At 46.3% G+C, this 17,972-nt stretch overlaps 1 protein-coding gene across 3 annotated transcripts in view; it reads left to right on the plus strand.

Annotated features, from left to right (window-relative positions):
* The window catches only part of LOC117356327 (ATP-dependent 6-phosphofructokinase, muscle type-like), a 240,359-nt gene that overhangs the window by 32,029 nt on the left and 190,358 nt on the right, over nt 1-17,972 (plus strand). For 2 of the 3 annotated variants that reach the window (XM_033935393.1, XM_033935395.1), the window contains exons 3-4: nt 1,259-1,357; nt 15,823-15,896. In XM_033935393.1, coding sequence (XP_033791284.1) covers nt 1,267-1,357; nt 15,823-15,896 — 165 coding nt within the window. In that variant the 5' untranslated portion in view covers nt 1,259-1,266. Of the gene's footprint in view, nt 1-1,168; nt 1,358-15,822; nt 15,897-17,972 lie in introns of those variants that run through there. The other variant, XM_033935394.1, reaches the window with a different exon arrangement.

The raw sequence follows: 17,972 nt of genomic DNA on the forward strand, positions 1-17,972 counted from the left end.
AGAGAAAGGAGGGACATGATAGAAACATTCAAATATATCACGGGCCACATTGAGATGGAGGAAGAAATCTTTTTTCTTACGGGTCCCACGGTGACAAGAGGCCATCCGCTAAAACTTAAGGGGGGAAGATTTCATGATGACACTAGGAAATACTTCTTCACCGAAAGAGTGATTGATCGATGGAATGGTCTTCCACGCCAGGTAGTCGAGGCCAGTAACCTGCTCGACTTCAAGAGACGATGGGACAAACAAGTGGGGTTGCTGCAGAGTTATACTTAAAAAATGGATTCTCAAAGGAGGGAGGTTCTTGAATGAGCAGACTTGTTGGGCCGCTGGCCCTTTTCTGCTGTCATACTCTATGTTTCTATGTTTTGTCATCTCATGAGAGACCCACTGGTCCTGTGCAGTTCATACTGTAGAACTGGAGGTGTCACTGGGAGAGTGGTAGATGATTATCCCAGCTAGGTGTGTGGAGAGAGTTAGAAAGTAAAATAAATCCTCATAGTGTTACTTGTGAAAGGGTAAACCTTTAAGCAGTATAGTTGACTTGTATTGATATTACCTTATTTTTATGATGGAATGCTCTTACTGTGCAAGTTTCTTTCTCTTTGTTTTGAAGGAGGTTGGCTATAGTGGTGGCAGGGCTTGGGACAAAAACTTGATTTTTGTTTGAAAAACTGGATTGGTCATTGCTTTGTTTGGCATGTTCCATGTTGATATTATGTTCTACTTTTTCATAGTATTCACTAAAAGCTTTTTGCACTTTGTTTATGTATTGACCAATAAAGAAAAGTTATAAATAAAACAAAAGTATCACTTAGGGGCAGAGGAGAAGGAAAGGAAAGAAGATTGTGCCAGGAGTATTGGAGATGGTGGAGGGAATGGGATTTTGGTGGGGGGGAGTGTGAAAGAATGGGTGGAGGTGTGGACAGAAGATGATGTTTAGGAAGGTGTACCACAATAAAGTGAATCCATTATAGGGAATTGATGTCCTAGATAATTCAAATTTCTGAATTGAAATGAAAACTGCTGACAGGCCTAGTCTGTTCACATAGGATTAGTTGTGGCTGACTCTGCATGAAACATAACCTATGACATTTTGGCTTGTCATTGCTAAAGGGCCGACACTATGTATAGCAAGTGCCTCTCACTAAGGAGGCTTGTGATGCCACTGTTGCTAGAGGGAGCAAAGTAGGAGAGAGATAGAAGGCAGACAATACTACAATATTTCTCTTACTTTAAATATTTTGCTTTCCAGCAAAGAAAATGTCTCACTTGCCAGGCAAAGCTCATGATGCACAAGTTCTCGGTGTTGGAAAAGCTATTGCAGTTCTGACCTCTGGTGGAGATGCACAAGGTAGGTCCTCCAATAATCTGAACATTGAGGGTTTTTTTTTTTAAGTTTTGTTTTTGGAAGCCAGTTGTCTGTGCTACATGTGATATAGCCATTTATTGCTAGGCTTGAATTGTCAAGCAGTTCCAAATCTGATATTTATGATATTTTAACTTCTCAGAATTGCCACATAGTCTCCAGGATTATTTGAGAAGGATTGAAAATTTTGGAAATTAAAGCATTAATTTAGAACAATGAAGATCAGCAAATCAGTCACAAATGGAGGGTTTTTGTTTTGTTTATTGAGGTAGTTTAATGTGTTTGACTTTGGAAAGTTACACTCCTTTCTTGCACTGAACCTGTGCAAAAAGGGCTCTTTGAAGAGTTATAGAACATGTTTGACAGTTAAAATGCTTGGGTAGACTCCAACTAAAAACACATTTTCTTCCATATTTCTTGAGTAAAGATGTTTCACAAACATTTTTTTTCTTTGTAACTTCCCCTCCCCATCCCATCATATCCCCCTTTATAAAATATTTAAAGTACCTGATTACTATTCAATGTATTGTAAACCAAGGTTCCAGTTTTATTAGTTATTTATATGCCGCCCTTCGTTGGTTGTCTAAGTGGTGTTTACATTTAGGTACTTGTGCATTTTTCCCTATCTATCCCGGCAGATTCTTAATCTACCTAATGTACGTGGGGCAATGGGAAATTAAGTGACTTGCCCAGAGTCACAAGGAGCAGCGCTGGGTTCAAACCCACAACCTTAGGCTTCGGGTGAATCTCTTCATTAATAGTCAATTAATAAAAAATAATAAAAATTTGCTTACCAAAGTTCATTATTCAGGTGGTCTTACTGTGTTCATATGTAAGTATGGTGCCTGTGCAGGGGCTCGGAGGAGGCAGCGCAGTTCTCTGGTTCATAGTGGAGGGACACACTAAGTAGGAACTTTCTGAAATCCTAAGCACTAAAAATTGACTTGAGTACATAGGAGGAAATAAATGTGCTGAGGCCCCAGTGCAGCTCAGTCCATTGAGTTTGTTGACTTATAAAACTGGGCTGTAAAGTGCCATATTGGCTGCACCTATGGACATTCCATTCCAGAATTTTTTAAAACTCTATTGTTATGCAGTTTTACGATTTTTAAGTTAACAACAAAACAATACTCTGCATGAAACCCTCAAAGGACCTGCCCACACAGAAAACCTCAGAAGCAGCAATAGTGAGATTTTAAGAATATAAGAACTCAAATTCTGGGACTGACTCTGTCTGTCAAACCCAGTGTCCTGTTTCCAAGAGCGACTAGTCCAGGTCATGAGTACCTGGCAGGATACCAAAAAGTAATTAGGTTCCATGCTGCTTACCCTGGGGGATAAGCAGTAGCTCTGGCATAACTCTGCCTTGTTAACACCAGTTTATGAACTTTTCTACCTGAAACTTGTTTGACCCTTTTTTAAACCCAGTTATGCAAACTTCTTTTACCACATCCTCAGTAATAAATTCCAGAGCTTAATTGCACATTGTGAGGAAAAATATTTTCTCTGATTTTATTTTAAATGTGTTGCTTAATAATTTTATCTGAATTCTGAACCGCTGCTTTACATTAAAAAGAAAACCAAAATTAGAGCTGTGTATTATAAAAGTATTATAAGGTATTTATTGGCATTGAGTGAACTCCCAACATATTTCGCCATCAGACTGCATCAGGAGTTTTGGTCAATCCCTGTCCTTCAAGTTCACCCAACTTTGAAATGATCTTCCACTTTTTCTGCGAAGTTCTAGTTCTCTTTCACCCTTTCGCAAATCTTTGAAAACCATTCTGTTTACCAAACACTTTGATAATTAATTTCTCTTCTATTCCTGCTATATTGTTACTTGCTTAATTTAATCACCGTTTCATATTTTTATTATCTTTTCTAACTATTGTAAACCGAGTCGAGCTTTCTCAAATTGAGGACTCGATATACAAAACTAAGTATTAGATTAGATGTTAAGTTAAACGGTTATGACTAGGGTTCCACAGTTTATGGAATACTAATACAAAGAGTAGCAGCTCTGTATAGATCACAATGTGTTCTACAGAGAACACATTCCAATTATACTGATTCTAAGTTAATAATTGGAATGTGTTCTGTCTGGAACATATAGTAGACTATATGGAGCTGCCACCTTTGGTATCATTGTCCCATAAACTGTAGCTCTGGTTGTTTTTGTTCAGCATCATCTCCTCATGCAGCCTGATGGTGAAATATGTCAGATTTTATTTAATCACTCAATATTAGTAAATATTTTTTTTAATACAAAACTCTGTGTTTGATTTTCTTTTAGGGCACACTTTTTGTTTCTTGGCTTTTTTTGTGGTACGCCTACCTCTCTACTTTTGCCGCCTACTATATATTGTAAGCAGGAGCATAGCTAGAAGTCTATTTGGGGGAGGGATGGAGGGAGTCATGTATTTCTTCTCAGTTGACGTCCTTTTGGTTTTTAGCATTCAACATTGCCTAGGTGCTTGATCTTATTTCTGATGCTTTGACATTTACCCGTCTGTAATATTTATCATCTCCTCTGCAATGTGACACTGAGTGAAAATACATTACTAAAAATATCCAGACATCGTCAAAAATGTAATACAACTCCCTTGGAATTCCCTGTCAACCAAACTAAGCTGTATGACTTGCCCCAGAAATACCCTATAATTAAGTAACTTGTGAGCATGACAGCTGAATAGAAATCTTGATGGGCTAAGTTTATAGAAAAAGCACACACATTGTTCTTTAAGTAATGGCTCATGCAGTAAGTGTCTGCTGCCCTGTCTGGTTTTGGTCTTGTATGACCACAGAAGGCACAGTGTATGAGGGGTGCCCTTCCTTGGGGTGCTGTTGGTATGCCTCTTGTTTTTGCTACTAAGCATAATCCTCTCAGTAACTCATTCCTCATCCTCTCCCACCAGCAGAAGAAAGGCAACTGTTCTTATCCCAGGACAAGCGTACGGACGGATTTAAAAGTGCATCACCACTTTAAGAACTTGAGAAAGTTCACGAACTGCCTGTACCGTGAGTGCCTTCCCGCCTAACGTAGGCTTGCGGATCCTCAGTTCTTAGTTTTCCACAGAGCTAAGAAGTCGTGTCTAACATTGTCCAATTTTTTGCCATTTGCCTCCCAATTTTTCTTTTAAATATTTCTTGAGGACTAAATAAATCTTGAGGACTAAACTACAATTTCTATATCTCCTGCTATATTAAGCATCTGGTTCAAAAATTGCCTTCTTTTGATATATACATTCCTTCTCAACATCTGCAGGAATTTCATCATATATTTTGCACTTTTAACTTAGCTAGAAGGTATATGACAAAATCAGCTTATGATGACTTTGAATTACCATCCAGAGCCTCAGTAGCCATGAGACGTCTCAGATATAGATATCAATCTTCAGGACAGATCAGCTAGCATTCCCTGCTTAGGAAATGAGCTCTTTGGTGACTTTATTGAAAATGCTACACAAAAGCTCACTGACCATAAGAAACATTGGGATGCTTTAGTTAAATCCAAGCCTAAGCCTTCAACTTCTAAGCCTCCTTGATATCAAAGGCGTTTTTCTTCAAAACCAGCTGCTCCTCCTAGACCGCAGCAGAAAAAGCAACAGTGTCCTCGGAAACCTCAATCAACAGCTCCTTCAAAGCCTGCTCAATTGTTTTGATGAGCTTCTAGAGAGCATAGCCGCTGTTCCTCTTTCCCAGCCTCTGCCTCAACCAATCAGAGGTTGGCTCCAATTGTATTGTCACCGTTGAAAATTAATAATTTCAGACCTCTGGGTTCTAAAAGTCATTTGAGAGGGATACTCTCTTTACTTCATCACTATACCTCCAGATCATCCTCCAAGATAGTCCTCTTTCAACCCTTAACAAACATACCTTCTTCAAGAGAGAGAGAATCTTTTCTTCTCAATTTAATAGAAGAGGTTCCACCTCTCCAGAGGAATTGGGGATTTTACTCCCGTTGTTTCCTAGTTCCAAAGAAGTTGGGAGGTGTATGTCCAGTTTTAGACCTCAGAGGCCTGAACAAGTTTTTAGTGAAGGAAAAGTTTGTATGTTGTCCTTAGCAACTTTATATCCCCTCTTAGATCACAATGATTGGCTATACTCTCTAGATCTGAAAGAAGCTTATACTCATATTCCAGTGCATCCGTCCTCCTGGAAATTCCTCAGATTTCAGGTGGCGCAGCACCATTACCAATAGAGTCCTACCCTTTCGCCTTTATCCTCTCCCAGAGTATTCATCAAGTGCCTGGTTATAATGGCAGCAGCGTTGAGGGCTCAAGGTCTCCAGGTGTTTCCCTATCTGGACGATTGGCTGATCAAGGACACAACCTCGCAAGGGTTGATGGCAGCAATTCTGTTGACAGTTCTCTTCCTTCAACCGTTGGGGTTCGAAATCAGTTTTCCTATATCCCAACTTCAATCCTCCCAGAATCTCCAATTTATTGGAGCTCTGTTAAACACCATACATTTTGGGGCGTTTCTACCTCAGTAAAGACAAGACAATTTGATTCAGCTTTGCGATCAGACTTACCATCTTCCATCAATCTTGGCCAGACAAAATGATGGTGCTCCTGGGTCACATGGCTTCCACAGTGCATGTTAAGCCATTTGCAAGGCTTCATCTCAGGACCCCTCAATGGACTCTCGCTTCTCAGTGGTCCCAAGCTCTCGACCCATTGTCTCAACACATTTGCATCTTCACTTTGACAGTCTCTACAGTGGTGGATGAACCCAGAGGGTTTTTGTTCCGCTCATCTCTACATCAGAAGGTTCTGATCATAGATTCGTCCACCTATGCTTGGGGGGGGGGACTCATCTAGATGGTCTTTGCACTGAAGGTCACTAGTCTGCCCAAGACCAGCTTTGTCATAAAAATCTCTTAGAACTCGGAGCGATCTTCAGTGCTCTCAAAGCTTTTCAGCACATTGTGACCAACCACATCCTCCTAATTCACTCGGACAATCAGGTTGCAATGTATTACATAAACAAGCAAGGAGGCACGGGTTCTCTCCTTGTCTAGAGGTTCAGAAGATTTGGACATGGGCGATTGTTCGCAACATATTTTTGAAAGCAGTATACATTCGAGGGGAACACAATTCTCTTGCAGACAGACTCAGCAGGTTCTACATTTGTGTTACAATCTGACCGGACCCCAGAAGAAAGTTATTTACAACCAAAACATAGACCGTGTCGGGTCCACACCACATTTACCATATTTTCATGCATATAACGCGCACGTTATACACGATTTTACAAACCGTGCATAACCATGCGCGTTATACGCGTGAGCGCGTTGTACAAATTTTCTTTTACATAGTTCCCCCCCCAACGTCCGATTCATCACCCCGAAGGACCGCTCGCACCCCCACCCCGAAGGACCGCTTGCACCCCCACAGCATCCCCCCTCCCCCTCCCGCATGGAGAAGCTGCCTACCGTTATTTCCGGATGCCAGTGAGCCCAGCTGCTTCCTCTGCCGGCAGTCCTGCCCCTTCTCAGAGCCCTGTGCTGCGCTGCTTCCTCTTCTGGCGGTCCCGCCCTTTCTCTGACATCAGAGAAGGGGCGGGACCGCCGGCAGAGGAAGCAGCTGGGCTCACTGGCATCCGGAAACAACGGTAGGCAGCTTCTCCATGCGGGAGGGGGAAGGGAGGGGGTGGGAAGGCTGTGGGGGTGCGAGCGGTCCTTCGGGTGGGGGCGCGAGCGGTCCTTCAGAAAGGAGAGTCGGGGCGGGCGAGAGGAGAGTCAGGGCGGCGAGAGGAGAGTCAGGGCGGCGAACGGAGAGTCGGGGCGGCATGTGTGGTATACACGTGTGCGCGCTATAGTAAAAAATTTTTTACATAAATTTCTGTTCCCCGCGCGCTATACCTGTGTGCGCGTTTTACACGGGTGCGCGGTATATGGGTGAAAATACGGTACTTCCTGTGTGTTTCATGGATTAACTTTGTTTTGACTGCATCACCTTCATTTGTTAAGAACAATTGTCATTAAAACCTTTACATCAAGACCATTGTTTCCACTATTTCGTTTGTGTTTGGAATTACCTGGAAAGGCCATATATTCTATTCTATATAATATTTATAGCCTGTTCTACAGTAAGCTCCAATCGGATACTAGGCGGATAACAATATTTAAAAATAATACACCAAAATAATCAGCAAATTTACAATAAATCAAAATAATATTGTGAAAATTTTAACATATCGGTGGGCCAAATTACATTGCACATCACCAGGATCAGGGGTTTAGGTTATTCCAGACCCAATCTGATGCGAGTCTTTCTTTTTGGCAAGAGAGCACTTGATACCTCATAACCATTTTTTACTTTGGGCCCCCTGTTATGCAGGGCTCAGGCCATCTGTATTATTTGCCCATAGGTAAATGCTGCCCTGCTTGTAAGTAGCACCTTTTGCTCGAGTTAAGTGTGACACAGTCCTCCCCTCATCCCTTTCTTTACGTGTATATAGAGATTTTGGTTGTAGTGTATATCTGTAAGCAAAAGACTAATTATGATAAAGCTAGTCCCATCTTATAGGAGCCAACAGGTGATGGAAGCATGGATAGAAAAGGAATTGTGATTTTTTAACTCTGCTATGTGTAGCATTATAAAGTAGCATTATGCATCTTTGTAAGCACTATTCCCTCTAAGCCAGGGGTCTCAAAGTCCCTCCTTGAGGGCATCCAGTCGGGTTTTCAGGATTTCCCCAATGAATATGCATGAGATCTATGTGCATGCACTGCTTTCAATGCATATTCATTGGGGAAATCCTGAAAACCCTACTGGATTGCGGCCCTCAAGGAGGGACTTTGAGATCCCTGCTCTAAGCTGAGCTAGAATCCTCTGACTACAGTCCTGTCAGTGGTGGGGTGCTATTTCACTATTATATTTTCAGTGGTGAGGAACGGTCAAGTTCAGTAGGACTTTAGGGACCCCACTTATCCCTAGAGATTGAAACAGTATTGAAGCACCACCTCCTACTGATAACATTACAGTTGGAAGTCACCTGCTCAGCTTAGAGTGAGCAGTGCCTGTATACAGTTCAGAGCACTACACAGTCTTGACTATTTACTGCTACTACTACTATTTATTATTTCAGTAGCGCTGCCAGACACACGCAGCACTGTGCATTAAATGCACAAGAGACACACCCTGCTTAAAAGAGCTTACAATCTATGAGTAGTTTGTAATATCGTAGAATTCTCATCTTGCTATGTCTAAAATTCAGCCTTAAACACAAGGTCTAAATTGTATGAGTTATTTTTAAACCGAAAGATAATTTTAAAAAATATTTTGGTGATGGGAAGAATTTTTCATAGCTGCCCACATAGATGCAAATTCTGTGGATACTTTTACCCATGGAAGTTGCACCTGTATTCAAATGGCATGTACGAATATGCTTTTCCTTTATCCCAGGACAAGAAGGCAGTATATTCTCACATGTGGGTGACGTCATCTACGAAGCCCCGACGTGGACAGCTTTTCAAGCAAACTTGATTGAAGATTCAAGTTTGCTGTGCTGCACCAAGCATGTGTGTGCCTTCCTGCTCCACTAGAGGGCGCATCCCCTCCTCGTGGTCTCCAGTTCTAAGTTTTCCGCAGAGCCAGAAAGTCCTGTTCTTTTTCACTCCGTTCCAAAGTGCCTTCTAGCACCACGGCTTTGTTGTTTTTCATTGGAGTCGCTGTGCGTTTTTCTTTCCTGCTTGTTTTTTTCTTTTCGCGTAGTTCGCGGTTGTTCGGCATCCGGGGTCTCCCGGGTTATCGTGGCCTCAATTGGCCGCGGCCTTTCTTTTTGCTTATGTCCCGGCCCTTGTCCGGGTTTAAAAAGTGCACCCGGTGTGATCGGCTTCTGTCGATCACCGACCCTCATCAGTGGTGCATCTTGTGTCTGGGGGCTGATCATCCTATGGACTCCTGCCACCGGTGAGCTACTTTCCAAGCTCGGATCTTTTTGCAGTGGAGCTGCCCTCGGTCTCGGCTTCGACGTTGGCCTCGGCTTCGGCCCCTGCCTTGACCTCGGCCTCGATGACCTCGGCCCCGCCTCAGCTGTCCTCGACCTCGAAGACCTCGGCCTCGAAGTTGTCAGCTCCGGGTAAGTCACCTCTTCAGGTTCGACGCCAGCAAAGAAGTCATCCTCGGGGGCTCTGGCCGTGCAAGGGGGGGTACTCTGCCCCTGGCCCCGTCTAAGCCCTTCAAGCCTTCGGGTTGTGCCTCCACCACACGGGAATACTTGGCGTCGAGGTCGCCCTTGGTGGAGTGCACTACGGCACCCGATATGCCTTCAATGCTATCGGTGCATGTTTTTCAGGACATGCTCCAGGCCATGATATCCTCGGAGCTCTCCTCGGCGTTGGCCCACTTGCAACCGGCCTCAACTTCGCGTGCGCCGGACCAGCCTGAGCCTCGCGTCGAGGCCCCTCGGGGCAAGGTGCGCCACTCCCAGCATCTCTCTTCCTCTGATTCTTCGTCCCGGGCCTCGAGGCGTTCCTCGCCCTCGGGGCGCCTGGGGGCGAAGCGCCGGTCGAAGCCTGCGTCGACCCCATCCCGGCGGCTGGCTAAGCGTGCCCGGGACTCCCCTCCGCGCTGGGGTTGTTCTCCGGGGTTACGTGCTGCGGGGCCTCTCCGGGTTTCGGAGTTGTCTCTTTTGAATCCCAGGTTGCTTTTGACTCTGCCTCGGTCCGGGGCTCCGGGCCGAGGTGCTCTGACTTCTCATTGATCTCCGGGGGGGTCCGGGGACCCGTCCCCGAGCCGTCGGAGGTCTTCTGTGCCTTGCACTCCGGGGTCTTCCCCGCGGGGCTCCTCGAGGCACCGTCAGTCCTTGACCCCGACTCACTCCCTCAGTGCTGTGTCCTGGGGTTCGGGATGCGGGGGGGCTGAGAGGGAACCTCGCTATTCGCGGGAGGCTTCCCCCTCTTTTTCGGCTGCACAGCGGTCCCGTTCAGCCATCCTTCCTGAGGATAGGGGGTATGCTGTCCATCCTCTTTTACGAAGTTCGTGCAGGACATGGGGCGGGCTCTCCATCTGGACCTCCAGACGGATTCCAAGTACACGAAGGAGTTTTTGGAGGAACTTGACATGCCATCTCCGCCCCAGGAGTCTCTTCAGCTCCCCTTGAACCCGGTGCTCCGTCAGGCCTTTATCCGCAACTTGGAGACCCCTTAAGCGGTCACTGCAGTTCCGCCAAAAATGGAATCTAAATATCGGACGGTTTCCTGCCCGGGGTTTGAGTGAGCGCAGTTGTCTCACCAGTCTTTACTGGTTGAATCCTTGCTCAAGAAGTCCCACCCGTCCCGTGTTTCGGCGGCGGTCCCACCGGGCCGGGAGGGCCGGACAATGGACAAATTTGGACGGAGACTTTACCAAAATTCTTTGATAACAAACCGTGTCCTGAACTATTCGTTCACTTTCACTTCATACCTCAAGTTCCTGGTCTGGTCTTTGCCCACCTTCCAGGACGACTTGCCCGCCTCCCGCCGGGTTGCCTTTGGGGCAACTGGTTGATTCTCTGTTACAGCTTCGCCTCCATCTTTTTCATGCGGCGTATGACGCCTTTGAGCTCTCGTCCCGCATGTCCGCCTTTGCGGTAGCCATGCGCCGGCTGGCATGGCTCCGGCTGGTTGACATGGATCCTAATCTCCAGGATCACCTGGCAAATCTTCCCTGTGTGGGGAACGAGTTGTTCGACGACTCGATTGAGGCGGCTACTAAGCTCCTTTCGGAGCATGAGAGGTCCTTTGCTTCCTTGGTGCGGTCCAAGGCGAAGCCGACTGCTTTAAGGGCCTATCATGCGCCTCCTCGGAGGTACCCCCAGAAGTCGACCCCGGCTTTTTCGCACCCGCCTCCAAGACGTCAGCAGGCGCATTTCTGGGCTTTGCCGAAGTCTCAGCCGCCGGCCATGGCTAAGCCTGCCCCGTCCTTTTGACTGTCTGGGCAGATGGGGGCGGGCCCCCTCCGTGCTAGTTTCGGACCCCCTCCCCATCGGGGGCCGTCTCAGGGCCTTTTACCCGAGTTGGGAGCGCATAATATCTGATGGGTGGGTCCTCGCCGTGATTGCGAACGGTTATTCCCTGAATTTCCGGGAGTTGCCTCCTGACAGTCCACTAAGCACGTGTCCTTCCAATCGGGCGCAATTGCCCCTGCTTCTCCTGGAAGCTCAGGCCCTTCTTCGCCTGCGGGCGGTGGAGGAAGTCCCCTCTGGTAAACGGGGGCGGGAGTTTTACTCCCGGTACTTCCTGGTCCCCAAGAAGACCGGGGACTTGCTCCTAGGTATCGCTCTCCTTCTCCTGAGGAACTGTCTACCTCCAAGTCTGCCTCATTTGCGAGATTTGTCTTTAACATGGGGAAAGCTCTTCAGCTGGATCTCCACTCTGACTCTAAGTACACTCCTGAGTACTTGGCCGACATGGTGTTGCCTCATCCACCCAAGGAGACCTTGAGGCTTCCCAAGACTCCTGTCTTAAAACAAATATTCCTAAGGAATATGGAAACTCCTTACTCTATTAGGCCATACCTTCTAAACTGGAATCTAGGTATCGCACCGTCCCTTGTAAGGGGTTTGAGAAATCCCAATTATCTCACCAGTCCTTGGTTGTTGAATCTTCATTAAAGAAAGCTCAACCATCTAAGATCTATGCTGCGGTCCCTCCAGGCAGGGAGGGCCGTACCATGAACAAGTTTGTCCACAGACTATATTGGAATTCCATGATAGCCAATAGAATTCTCAAATACAACTACATTTTCACGGCTTATTTTAATCATTTCCTCAAAATAATGCCTAAGTTTTTCCCGGCTCTTGAGGAGCAGTATCTTCCTGAGTTCAAACAGATTATTCGTTCTCTATCACAACTTCGACTCTTCATGCTACAAGCCACGTACGATGCTTTTGAGCTCTCATTCAGAGTTTCTGCATTTGCGGTGGCTATGCGTCACCTCACTTGGCTCCGCATTGTGGACATGGACCCTAATTTACAGGATCATAGCCAATAGAATTCTCAAATACAACTACATTTTCACGGCTTATTTTAATCATTTCCTCAAAATAATGCCTAAGTTTTTCCCGGCTCTTGAGGAGAAGTATCTTCCTGAGTTCAAACAGATTATTCGTTCTCTATCACAACTTCGACTCTTCATGCTACAAGCCACGTACGATGCCTTTGAGCTCTCATTCAGAGTTTCTGCATTTGCGGTGGCTATGCGTCACCTCACTTGGCTCCGCATTGTGGACATGGACTCTAATTTACAGGATCATATAGCGAACTTGCCTTGCCAAGGGACTGAACTTTTTGATGGTTCCATCGAGGCTGCTACAAAGCATCTCTCTGAACATGAGTGCTCTTTTGCCTCCTTGATTCGGGTGAAGCCTAAGACTCCTGCTCGGCCTTACAAGCCTCCACCATGTCGTTATCCTCAAAAAAAAACGACACCAGCTTTCTCCAGGCGCCTGCCTAGATGTCCGCCACTACAGCAAAGACAGCAGAAACCTCAGACTCCTGCTGCAGCTAAACCAGCTCAGTCTTTTTGACATTCTCAGTCTGAGCATACCAACCTCCCTCCATCAGACTTCTCTTCTGCCCATAGGAGGTCGACTTCACCACTTTTATCACCAGTGGGAGCTGATCACCTCAGATATCTGGGTTCTCAACATCCTTCGGGAGGGATACTCACTTCACTTTCTTCAAGTACCTCCAGTTCTCCCTCTAAGAGAGTTTCCTTCCAGTTTGTCGCATCTTCCCCTTCTCCTTCAGGAAGCTCAGGCTCTTCTTCACCTTCGAGCTGTCGAGGAGGCTCCCTTGAACCAACGGGACACGGGGTTTTATTCCCGTTATTTTCTAGTCCCAAAGAAGAAGGGGGATTTGTGACCCATTCTGGACCTCAGAGCTCTCAACAAATTTCTAGTCAAAGAGAAGTTTTGGATGCTTTCTTTACCAATTTTGTATCCCCTGATGGATCAGGGGGATTGGTTATGCTCTCTGGATCTCAAAGAGGCTTACACTCATATCCCAATCCATCCAGCCTCTCGCAGATACTTAAGATTTCAGGTGGGGAATCTTCATCTTCACTACAGAGTTCTTCCTTCCTTCGGACTCGCCTCATCCCCCAGACTTTTCACAGTGTCTGGTGGTGGTGGCTGCTTGCATCTCTTTCTGCTTGCTCAGGCTGGTTTCCCACTGCAGGGTCGAGTCACGGGCCACAAAGTTAGAGCAATGATGGCGTCTGTAGCTTTCCTCAGATCAACTCCTATTGAGGAAATCTGCAAGGCTGCCCCTTGGTCCTCGGTTCATACTTTCACCTCTCATTATTGTCTGGATACTTTCTCCAGAAGGGACGGTCATTTTGGCCAGACCGTTTTACAAAATTTGTTTTCTTAATTTGCCAACTCTCCCTCCATCCCATTATGCTTAGCTTGGAGGTCACTCACATGTTGAGAATATGCTGCCTGCTTGTCCTGGGATAAAGCACAGTTACTTACTGTAACAGTTGTTATCCAGGGACAGCAGGCTGATATTCTCACAACCCACCCACCTCCCCTGGTTGGCTTCTTAGCTAGTTTTCTGAACTGAGGTACCTCACAGGAGATGCGCGCCCTAACTCGGGCAGGAAGGCACTCGCGCATGCACGGTGCAGCACTCGTAAACTCTTAAAAAGATCTTCAAGCAAGTCTGCTTGCAAGGCTGTCTGCTGCGGGGCTCCGTTGGTGACGTCACCTACATGTTGAGAATATCTGCCTGCTGTCCCTGGATAAGAACTGTTACGGTAAGTAATTGTGCTTTCTCATCCCCCGGATCACATGCAGCATTTTTCACCATTGCCCAGCAGCCCCTTCTCTATGTCTCCTGAACGTTCCTTTCTAGTATTTCCCCTGTGCCCATCTCCCTGCTTGCATAATCTCAAAAGTCTACGATCCCCTCTCCCTGTGTACAGGTGGGTGGGCAAGAGAGAGAGAGAGATCCAGGGTGCATCTCGCCCACTCCCTCTACTGCTGCATCCAACATTTCTCCTTCTTTCATCCCCCGGATCACATGCAGCATTTTTCACTATTGCCCAGCAGCCCCATGCCCAACATTTCTCCTTCTATCACTCCTCTCCAGCACCATGTTACACCTCTCTCTCCATCACTATGTCCAACATTCCTCCCTCTTGTATCCCCTTCAAACTGTCCCTCTCTACCGCCATATCCAACATTTTTCTCTCTCATCCTTCTCTTCCCCATGTATCTCTACATCACTTCTCTCTCTCTATGCCCAACAATTTTCCTCTTTCTTTCTTTCCCCATGTGCACCATCTCTTTAATTCTTCCTTTCTATTCCCTCCCTTGTGTTCCAAGTTCATGCCCCCTCCCTTCCTTTTTGTCCCCCCTCCCTGCCTTCCAGCTGTTGTCCCTAATCCATGCCCCTCCCATGTCCCCTCCCTTTGTCCCACGTTATCCCCTTTATCCCTTACTTAATCCTTTCAGGGCTGACCAGCTGGGCCTACCCCCCTCCGCCGAAGCAGACCCGGAAGGCTTCCCTCCGATATCAGAGCTGATGTCGGAGTGAAACCTTCTGGATCAGCCGGGGGATCCCAATTACTTTAACAGTCCTCCTTCCAGCTTGGCTGCTCCTTCCTGCCTTCAGTGGCACTTGTTGGCAGGGATGAATGCGCAGCGTTCCTGCAAACAAGTGCCACTGAAGACAGAAAGGAGCAGCCCTGCTGGAAGAAGGACTGTTGAAGTAATTGAGATCCCATGCTGACCCGGAAGGCTTCCCTCCGACGTCAGCTCTGACATCGGAGGGAAACCTTCCGGGTCGGCTTCAGCAGAGGGGGGCCTGATTTATAAATGGAATCCCCAGTGGCGGTGAATGCATTTGGTGCGAGGGTGGGGGATTGTTTGATCCGCGATGGGAGGGAGGGTAGCTGCTGGACTGTAAGGGGGGGCTGCTTCTGCACCCGCAATCGTGAGGGGGGCTGCTGACCTGGAGAGGTGGGAAGGAAGGCAACTTGCAGCAGATCTTTACTGTTGTGGACAAGGCCATTTACCGCCCCACAGGGTGTACCGTATATACCTTGTCCCCATACCTGCAGTAACCAGTTGATTCCCCTCCCCCCCCTTCTGGCGGGCTACTCATGACTAGGCACAGGTAACAGTCACCGTGTCAATCTCTAGATTGCACCACAGAAAACAATATATTAAATGCATGATCTTTTACCCTTTTTATACTTTTTAATCTGCTCCTTTATTGACTTGCATATTTGTACTGATCTTAGCTTCTCTTTTTTTGGATATACAAATAAATGAAAGACCACAAAGCCAGACATCAATACACAGGCAGATGTACTGAGCAGTAGAGCTAATCATACAGTATCAGCTAATCATCATCTCTTAAGTGCTGGCTGTTTTCATTGCGTTACTGTGGGACTTGCATTTAACCATGGTGTGTTTTCCTATGTCTGATTGTTGCTGTGCTCCTTACACAGGAATGAATGCAGCTGTTCGAGCAGTGGTGCGAGTTGGAATCTACACCGGTGCCAGAGTGTTCTTTGTTCATGAGGTCTGTAGCTGATTAAGTATCTGCTTTGGCGTGCATACTCCTGCCAAACAAAACAACTATATTTCCCAAATATTTATTTTTCATGAATGGGAATGCTCTGGTTTCATCCTGGAAGCAGATGGTAATTCAATGATTGGAAATGGCATATGGTTCCTTCTGCTACTGCTAATCTGCTACTGGCCAGGTTGATTCAATCCCATTTCACCCCAGTGCACATTGGAATGTTAAGTTCTACTTTTCCATCTGAAGTGCAAGACTTTTTTTTCGTGGCCAGCCCGAGGGTATCTAATGCCCTAGGCCAGGGGTGGGCAGCCATGGTTTTCAAGGGCCATAATCCAATCCAGCTCTCAGAATTTACATAATAAATATGCAGGAGATCTATTTGCTTGCAGTGGAAGCAGTACATTCAAATCAATCTTGTGCATTTTCATTGTGTAAATCTTGAAAACCTGACTGGGTTGTGGCCCTTGAGGACTGTGGTTGCCCACTCCTGCTCTAGGCAAATCTTCAGTCATGCTCCTTCCACTGGGTGACTCCCAGCTTAAGGCCCTACCCCCACCCAACACCATCCCCAGTATCTCTCCCTTTCCTTAATTCCCTTTCTCCTTGCTTTTCAGCATCTCCCTTTCTTCCATCCCCACTCCTGTGGTCTCACTCATTACTTCTTTCTTCCCACCCCACCCCATCTCACAAGATGCTCAGACCTTACTTCAGCTATAGATGATGTATTGTGACTAGTGCAGGACCTTGAAATCCACCAGCTCCCATCCACTCTGAACTTATTGTTTCAAAGGGAATGGGTTTTGGCAGGCCTTAAGCATACATAGATGCTCAGTGCACCATGCTAGCCACTATGCATTTTCTATAGCTGACAACTGTTGTTGCAACAATGGAACTGTTGTTGCCACAATGGAAGAAGGGAGGTAAAGGCAGAGCAATGGAGAGAGAACAGATACCAAAGCAATGCCACTGCCTAAATTGTACTGTCTTAAGTGGCCATCTAATTTGCCTAGTGGACAGGCCAGCACTGTATACGTTCATGCTTGGAATGGGGTAAAACCAAGACAGTTAAGTGGTTGTGAAAAGATTAAGCCAATTGGTAACCCCAAATCATGGGGGTTAATATTCAGTGAGACAGTAACAGGTTAAAGTTATCTGGATAAATTTTAATCAGATAATCCAGCGGTATAAACCCTATCACTGAATATAGGGCGCGCGTCTCCTCAATTCTAAGTTTTCTGTGGAGCCGAAAAGCCAATCGTTTTGACACTCTGCGCTAGACAGTTCTATTCATGCCTCCTCTCACTGAAACTCGTGTATTTTCTTTTACAGGGTCGCTGTGTTTAATTGCACGTTTGATTTTTTTTTTTTTTAAGTTTGGTTTGGTTTTTCGATCGTGTTACTGCGGGGCCTACTCTGCAGCCTCAGCCTTTGGGCTTCAATTTCACCGCGGCTGTGTTTCATTCCATGTCCCAGCTTGTCACAGGGTTCAATAAGTGTAGCGGGTATCAATGCGCGATATCCATCACTTTTTAGGACCTGATCATCGTCCGGAGTCATGCGCCCGCTATGCTACACTTTCAAAATCAAGCCCTTAAACGTCGTTGAGTTCAGATTGAGAAAATATTTGGGGGAATGGATCTGTCTTCAACTAAAACCTCGACCCCAGATTCTGGCCCTGACCTAGACTCCATCAGTCTTCTACGGGGCCAAAACATTCAACCTCGACCTTGCTCAAACCTTCCTCGATGGGGAGGTCTTCGTCTTCAGGGAAATCAGCTAAATCTTCTCCCAAGACACCGTTATCCTCAGTGTCTCCGTCAGGTAAGATAGCTAAGCCAACCCCTCCGGACATGCCACCCTTAGAACCGATAGATCCGAGGCTACCCAGGAAATGTGTCTCAAAATCGAGGCAACAATCTTCTTCGGTCGTCTTCCTCTGAGTCCATAGCCACACCAATTGTACCAAGTGGTCTGAGTGCCGGCTTTGCAGAATTTGTTGGAAACTATTCTGCATCAGGAGTTTGGTAACATGCTTGCCAAATTGACTCCTGCCTCGACCATGCTTCCTGCAGT

Source organism: Geotrypetes seraphini, chromosome 3, assembly GCF_902459505.1.
Source record: "Geotrypetes seraphini chromosome 3, aGeoSer1.1, whole genome shotgun sequence".
Classification (NCBI taxonomy): Eukaryota; Metazoa; Chordata; class Amphibia; order Gymnophiona; family Dermophiidae; genus Geotrypetes; species Geotrypetes seraphini.